This window comes from Ailuropoda melanoleuca, chromosome 7 (assembly GCF_002007445.2).
Source record: "Ailuropoda melanoleuca isolate Jingjing chromosome 7, ASM200744v2, whole genome shotgun sequence".
Lineage (NCBI taxonomy): Eukaryota > Metazoa > Chordata > Mammalia > Carnivora > Ursidae > Ailuropoda > Ailuropoda melanoleuca.
The window spans coordinates 48,851,718-48,859,398 of NC_048224.1; the positions used below are offsets into that span (position 1 = coordinate 48,851,718).

The window sequence follows — 7,681 nt, forward strand, 5'->3', positions numbered from 1 at the left end:
CAGAGGCAGAATCAGTGTTAGGAGAGGGAATGCCATAACCCTGACCTCTTGGGTAACCACAATGCTCTCAGCTTGGGGTCACTCTGGACCCTTCTGACCCAATGATCTTGGGATTTTCATCTACCCAGAGTTCACAATTTTGACAGACTTTCTTTGTCTTCCTGACTCAGTTACACATGGGCGAGGCCAAACCACTGCATTCTGCCTGGGAAGCCCCTCCATGCAGAGGAGCAGGATAGGAACGGACCCCGGGAATTAGAGCAGTAGTGGAGGAAAGATGGAGCATGGCCAGAGCCAATGCCAGCTCCTGGCTGATACCCCCTCCAGTTGCCCTGATTTGGCTGTGATGAGACCAGGGGTGGAGAGATGTGGTTTCAAACTCTAATGGCTTCCCACAGAGTCTCTTCCTTCCTCTCCACCTCACCACTCCAATTTCTATTCAAAGAGAAATCAGCCCCCAGGCACCGAGGCTACAGGAAGACCAGAAGCTCAGCCGAGCTCCCTGGGAAGGTGACGCTCCTTGTTACCAGGACCAGGACCGTCCCTCTCAATACCTGCGGTCTTCTTGGGGGTCCTAGTGTCATGGAGGGAGGGATATGCACAAAACTGTCTCTTCATATCTTAGAGGATTTTATAGGTTTCCTGAAAGAGTCACCAACTTGTCCTGGTTTGCCCAGAGCTGTCCTAGTTTTAGTATACCAAGTATCATGTCCTAAGAACCTGTGCAGTGCTGGGAAAATCAGAATGGTTGCTCACCTCCTGATGAGCTCGCATCTCAACGGCAGAGGGTACAATATCCTAGGTCAGCATATTACGATAAAAGTTCACCTACATTAAAATCCTTCCTCCCATCACGGACTTTGATAATCTTTTCCCAGTCCTTGCCTCCTTACCACTGTAACAACTCACATGCCATGACAACGGTTGGAAGCATTATGAGAAAAGTTGGCAGCCTCCAGACTGAGAATATGAATTTTGCCCCCAATTCCATAACGTTTATGCTTAAAGACCTCCTCTGTGGTCTTTTCTTCTTTGTGCATGTTCTTGGGCTCTCATGACATGTACAGGCCCCACCACAATCAGGGAAGTTACTAGAGGCTTCTGGTCTCTTCCACTGTCTTGGCCCTACAGGATGTCCACGGGTCCTCCCACATGGTTAGCATCAGTGGAGCAGCAATAATGACAATAATAATTGCAGCATAATTTAATAATAATAATGCACTAATTACAGAAACCCTACACATTAACGTGAGGTTGCAGGCTACTACGCTGGGCCTATTTGATAGAACAAACAAAAGAGAAGGGGAAGGGTTGGAAGGCAGTAACAGCCCAATCTGGAGGATAAGGGAAAAGAAACAGATTCTCGACCCCAAAGTGAAATGTCCAGTAAATTTCCCCAATTCTATTCAAATATTTCCCTTTTAAACCTCCTTCAACACCATTTACCAAGATAAGCAGTCAGGACAAGAGCAGGCTTGCGGGGGGGGGGGAATTGGGGGTCTGATTTAGGGTACTTACTGCACAAGGTGAGGTGGAGCTGACAGTGTGGGTGGGAATTGGGAAAGAACCGTCCATGCGGGAGGGACAAATGGACCCAAAGACATGGCCATGAAATGAGCCCAGAGTGCAGTGGACTTTAAGGACACCAACTGAACTGGCTTGAGAGGGACATAGTAGAAAAGAAGTAGAGGGAAGGATGAAGATTGAGGGTCTGAGAATGATACCGTGGGTGAGGTCTCTGGTAGGGGAACGTGGACTCTATTGAGCAGGCAATAGGGAATCACTGAAAGTGCTCATGTTCCAAACCACCCTTTATGGTTGTTCTGACACCAAGTCATGCAAAGCCATTCCCGCCTGGAATGCTGCACACAGCACCATTCCCTTCTGTGGAATACACACCCAGCAACACAGGCCCCTCCCCGACCCAGAAACATCCATGCACAAAGAAACACTCTCCTAGGCTTGGCCACCCACACAGACACAGACGCAGCTGCACACTCAGACACACACTCGAGCTGCTTGCACAGAGACACAATCACTCTCTCCGCACGCAGGCATCCAATCCTACACACTCACACACTCAGTCACGCAGCCATACACGTCGCCAGTCACCAATCCCTCCCACACTCCTCCACTTCCTACAAGAAGCCACCGGCAACAGCAGAGGGTACAGGAAGGGTGGCCCAGGAAGCTACTGCTGTAAACCCCGGGCTCCCCTGCCCCCGGCCTCAGTCACTCTGCCTGGGGCTCAGGAGTCAGCCTGACCCTTCTTTCTAGCTTTCACAGGACAGGGACTGAGGGGCGGAACCCTCACTGTGCATGAGCTCCTGAAGGTCCCTTGAGTTGGAGGCGGCACCAACCATCCCTCCTCCCGTCAAATTGGGCCCTAGAGAGGAAAAATAATAAGGCCCAGAGCTGAGCTGCCTCCTGCCCCAGGGATGAGGGCCTGGGGAAGGCGCGGTGTTGCCTCTGGGGGGGAAAGCTAAAGTGTTCCCAGGGCCCCAAACCCCAAAAGTTGTGGCCAATAACTCCCTCCTCAGACACTCCAGTGACAGAGTGCACGGGGCCCCCGCTGCTGTTCCCCCCTGCAATGCGGCGAGGCCAGAGGGGACACTGGGACAAAATGTGCAGATCTGTCTTCCCACGTGCGACTGTGAGCATGAGACACGTGTGAGTGTGGGAGTGCGTGCTGTTTGTGTGAGGCCGTGATTGTGGATTACCGTCACTGTACAACGATGTCATTGGGGGGGCAGTGTGTGTATGGGTGCGCCCCTCCAGGGTGGCGCATCTCTGCAGTGACCTGGCATGAGCCTGTGTGAGTGTCGCCATGTGCATGGAAGTGTGAGGCTGTGAGCCCCTCTGGCTGTGTGTGATGAGAATGGGATCGGCCGGGGGATCAGGTGACTAGCGTGGGCACGGGCGCACACTGGGAGAGCGGCTACACAGAAGACGTATAAATGTGCACGGCGGTCCCAGTAGCTGTACGTGGTGCTGTGAGTTTCCATGAACAGGGGTATGTGAATGAATGATCGTCCCTCTCTGGCCTCAGTGCTATTTCGTGACTGTATTTGACCATCTATTTATGTATTTGACCATCTATTTATGTGTGATGTTCTGACTCCATGGGTCTCATGGTTTTACTTGTCCACTTAGGTGTGACGTGAGTGCTGGGTCCACATTTCTGTATTATGACAGATCGTGCCCGTGTATTTGCAGAGACCAGACCAACCTGAGGCCGCGCGTGTCTGCAAGCTTGCACGGGTGTGTTCGTGATTATACGTGGGTGTTCTACAAATAGCTCAGTGCATTTTAATGTTCATGGGGACCAATGTAGACACAGATCAGAACAGGTCAGTTTTTAAATGCCACTTTACAAAGAGCTTGTCCCTTCTATCCTACTGTCCATCCACTCACCCTCCTGGAAGGGGGCACATGATTGAGACTTTGAGAAAATGCTTTACAGGGAGCCAAAGCCAGAGGATTCTCCTTGCCCAGTGGAGAAAAAAAAGGAAGACACTAGGGTAGGGAGGGCCTTTACGTATGTATGTATGTATGTATTTATAATAGAGAAGGACACAGGAAGAAATTAGGAGATCATTCCCCTGCAGGGGTGGTCTCAGCAAAGGCTCCAGCAAACCTGTGTTCTAAAACCCCTCTCTTGTTAAGACTCTCTCTTAGAAAACTGTTCAAGATTTCTGCAACGAGATTCAGACAGGAAAAAAATGGGAGACATTAAAACAAGTTGCCACCTGGCAGGTGCATCTGTCTGTCTGCAAGTTTCTCACAAAGGGTTTGATTCTCAAAAAGTGCTTGATTTCATGGGAAGTTCTCCAGGTATATGGGGAGTCATCCGGAGTCTTTTGTTCTTTTTTTTTTTTCCGGCAAGTCTGAAAATATCTTTATTTTTCTCCCACACTTGATTATTACTTTGCTTTAGCGTAGAATCCTACGTTCAAAATATTTTTTTCCTTCGGAATCTGAAGATACTGCTTGACTGTGTTCTATCATCTGCTGCCAATGAACACTTGAAGGCAGCCCAGTTATCGAAATATCATTAGATCCTTGTGCTCTATGCCCTGGGAGGTATGGGGCTCTTCTCTTTATCCTCGGGGTTCTGAAATGTGTGTTCCTCCCTCCCACCTTGTTTTGTTCTGTTTTCCCCCATTCTTACTTTGCAGAAATCAGTGCCTGGGGTCAGAGCTCTTCCTTGCTGTACTGATCCTCTCTCTGTCTTTTCTTCCATACTTTCTTCCTCCTCCAGTCTCCATCCTGAGCAACATCTTTTGTTCTGTCATTGCTTAAAATCACAAAGTATCCGATTTGGGAGTGGCATAGAAGATCGCCTAGTTCAGCTCCCTTATCTTACAGATGGGAAACCTAAAGCCAGAAAGGAAGAAGTTTCAGGGCGGTAACATGACTTGCTCACAGTCACACCTGTGTGTAATACCAGGGCTGTCTGACTCCAAACCCATGATTTTCCCCATTGCCAGAAAGCCTTGAGAAATGTAGTTGCCCTTTTCCTTAGACACTGGGGAGATGACCCAGCAGTAGAAAGAACCCCTCCGGTTCTAGGGGAAGAACCAGCCCAGCCATGGATGCTGCCAATGAGTCTTCAGAGGGAGCCCCATTCATCCTCTTGGGACTGACAACAAGTCCTGGACAGCGGAGGCCTCTCTTTGTGCTATTCTTGGTCCTGTATGTGGCAGGCATCCTGGGTAATGGACTCATTGTGGCCGCCATCCGGGCCAGTCCAGCCCTTCACGCACCCATGTACTTCCTGCTGGCCCATCTGTCCTTTGCTGACCTCTGCTTTACCTCCGTCACTGTACCCAAGATGTTGGCCAACTTGTTGGCCCACGACCGCTCCATCTCCCTGGCTGGCTGCCTGATCCAGATGTATTTCTTCTTTGCCCTGGGTGTAACTGATAGCTGTCTCCTGGCCGCCATGGCTTATGACCGCTACGTGGCCATCCGGCACCCCCTCCACTATGCCACAAGGATGTCCCGGGCCGTGTGCACAGCCCTGGTGGGGACCGCATGGCTGGTGTCCCACCTCCACTCCCTCCTGCATATCCTGTTCATGGCCCGCCTGTCCTTCTGTGCCTCCCACCAAGTGCCCCACTTCTTCTGTGACCACCAGCCTCTCTTAAGGCTCTCCTGCTCCGACACCCGCCACATCCAGCTGCTTATCTTCACCGAGGGCGCCGCAGTGGTGGTCAGTCCCTTCCTGCTCATTCTTGCCTCGTATGGGGCCATTGCAGCTGCGGTGCTCCGGCTGCCCTCAGTGTCTGGGAGGCTCCGGGCTGTGTCCACCTGTGGCTCCCACCTGGCAGTGGTGGGCCTCTTCTACGGGACAGTCATTGCAGTCTACTTCCAGCCTACATCCCGGTATGAGGCAGAGCGGGGCCGTGTGGCCACTGTCATGTACACCGTAGTCACCCCCATGCTAAACCCCGTCATCTACAGCCTCCGGAACCGCGATGTGCAGGGAGCACTCCGAGCCCTATTCACTGGACGAAGGATCTCGGCGGCTGACTCCTAAGCCCCGGACCCCACCGAGGACAGACTCCATCACCCACGGGGACAATTCAAGAATGTGATCATCTGTTCTGTGCTTTTTGCAAAATCATAATCATAGCTATCACTTTCCAAGCACCTGCTATGAAGCAGAGCCTTGCCCAATCTTACATTATTCCCACACAAACCAGGGAAGTGGATATTACGATCCAGTTTCACAGATGAGGAAACGGGGTTCAAAGACAAGAATTGACTTTTCCAAATTTGCATAATTTTTAGGGGGCAAAGCTTTGGGCCTTTTCTGCCTCATCATTCCTTCTTCCAACACTCACTCCCAAGGTACTCAGTGAGCTTGCTACCATTTTCTGATGACCTAAAGCTGTAATGGAGGGTGCAAATCCCCAGGTCTTACTTTGAGGGGACTGGCACCTTACTTTCCATCACATCACCATGTATTCCCAAATAATTGACTTCTCGACTGTCTGGGATGCGGATTAAAGTTCACGTACCCATGTGTCAAGGGGTTGACCTCTCCCAGTGCACCCCGTCTGGCAGGTAGGAGGCACTCTGGACATCTGAGACAAATAAATGATTGTATTTTTATGCTAATAAGCATTTAGGAGCTGTCCGTATTTTAGATTCTTCGTTCTTGTACTTGTTTACTATGATGCACCTGTTCGGCTACACCAGGAATTCTGTAGAAGGCGCATGCAGTGGGCATGCACTACATATTCATGAAATGAAGCAAAGCAGGAAAGAAGGGATGGGCTACAGGCATTAGGGGCAGATGGAAGAGGTAGTTTTTAAGCCTTTATCATGTGCCAGTGCTTCATTTGTTTTTATCCCACACAAAGCATGGGCATCCTTATTGCCACGTTACGAATGAGGACTCTGAGGCTCCAAGATAGCAGGCTCATTGGTCACAGAACCAGAACAATCCCTTCTGCTACTGGAGTTGCTCAGATACATTTTAACGGGGCCCCACAGAATGCAGACCCCACGTTTGGGGGCCTCAGTGGAAGAACTTACAAGAAGAAATCCCAGACCAGGGCAGGCGCACTGGCTTAAGTGAGGACACATATGGGATCTGAAAGGCTTCATGGTATGCCCAATTTTTTACCAAATAGGTTTATTTTTTTATGCCCACATCTCTCCAAGAAATCTACACCCACCCCACCCCCCTCAGCTTCCCCCTTGAGGCTCTTCCCCTTCCAGGGAGGAGGAGGGCTGTAGCAATCCTGGCTTACGCACAGGCCTTTCCAGCTCCCACTCACAAGCCTGCGGCCACCTGCTCCTGGAATCACTACACCATGCTGTTTAGAGCTAAAAGGGAGCTTAAAGATCTTTAGCCACTTTAGCAAAACAAAACAAAGCAAAAACAAAATTTTTTCAAAAGCNAGGGGTTGACCTCTCCCAGTGCACCCTGTCTGGCAGGTAGGAGGCACTCTGGACATCTGAGACAAATAAATGATTGTATTTTTATGCTAATAAGCATTTAGGAGCTGTCCGTATTTTAGATTCTTCGTTCTTGTACTTGTTTACTATGATGCACCTGTTCGGCTACACCAGGAATTCTGTAGAAGGCGCATGCAGTGGGCATGCACTACATATTCATGAAATGAAGCAAAGCAGGAAAGAAGGGATGGGCTACAGGCATTAGGGGCAGATGGAAGAGGTAGTTTTTAAGCCTTTATCATGTGCCAGTGCTTCATTTGTTTTTATCCACACAAAGCATGGGCATCCTTATTGCCACGTTACGAATGAGGACTCTGAGGCTCCAAGATAGCAGGCTCATTGGTCACAGAACCAGAACAATCCCTTCTGCTACTGGAGTTGCTCAGATACATTTTAACGGGGCCCCACAGAATGCAGACCCCACGTTTGGGGGCCTCAGTGGAAGAACTTACAAGAAGAAATCCCAGACCAGGGCAGGCGCACTGGCTTAAGTGAGGACACATATGGGATCTGAAAGGCTTCATGGTATGCCCAATTTTTTACCAAATAGGTTTATTTTTTTATGCCCACATCTCTCCAAGAAATCTACACCCACCCCACCCCCCTCAGCTTCCCCCTTGAGGCTCTTCCCCTTCCAGGGAGGAGGAGGGCTGTAGCAATCCTGGCTTACGCACAGGCCTTTCCAGCTCCCACTCACAAGCCTGCGGCC

At 50.3% G+C, this 7,681-nt stretch overlaps 1 protein-coding gene across 1 annotated transcript; it reads left to right on the forward strand.

Annotated features, from left to right (window-relative positions):
* Nucleotides 1-4,591: 4,591 nt before the first annotated feature.
* LOC100465553 (olfactory receptor 1K1) lies at nucleotides 4,592-5,542 on the forward strand. Its single transcript, XM_002931236.3, has one exon. The coding sequence runs from the start codon at nucleotides 4,592-4,594 to the stop codon at nucleotides 5,540-5,542; it is 951 nt and encodes a 316-aa protein (XP_002931282.1).
* Nucleotides 5,543-7,681: the final 2,139 nt, after the last annotated feature.

Coding starts and splice junctions, on each gene's coding strand:
- LOC100465553 (XM_002931236.3), top strand. CDS start 4,592: ATGGATGCTGCCAATGAGTCTTCAGAGGGAGCCCCATTCATCCTCTTG.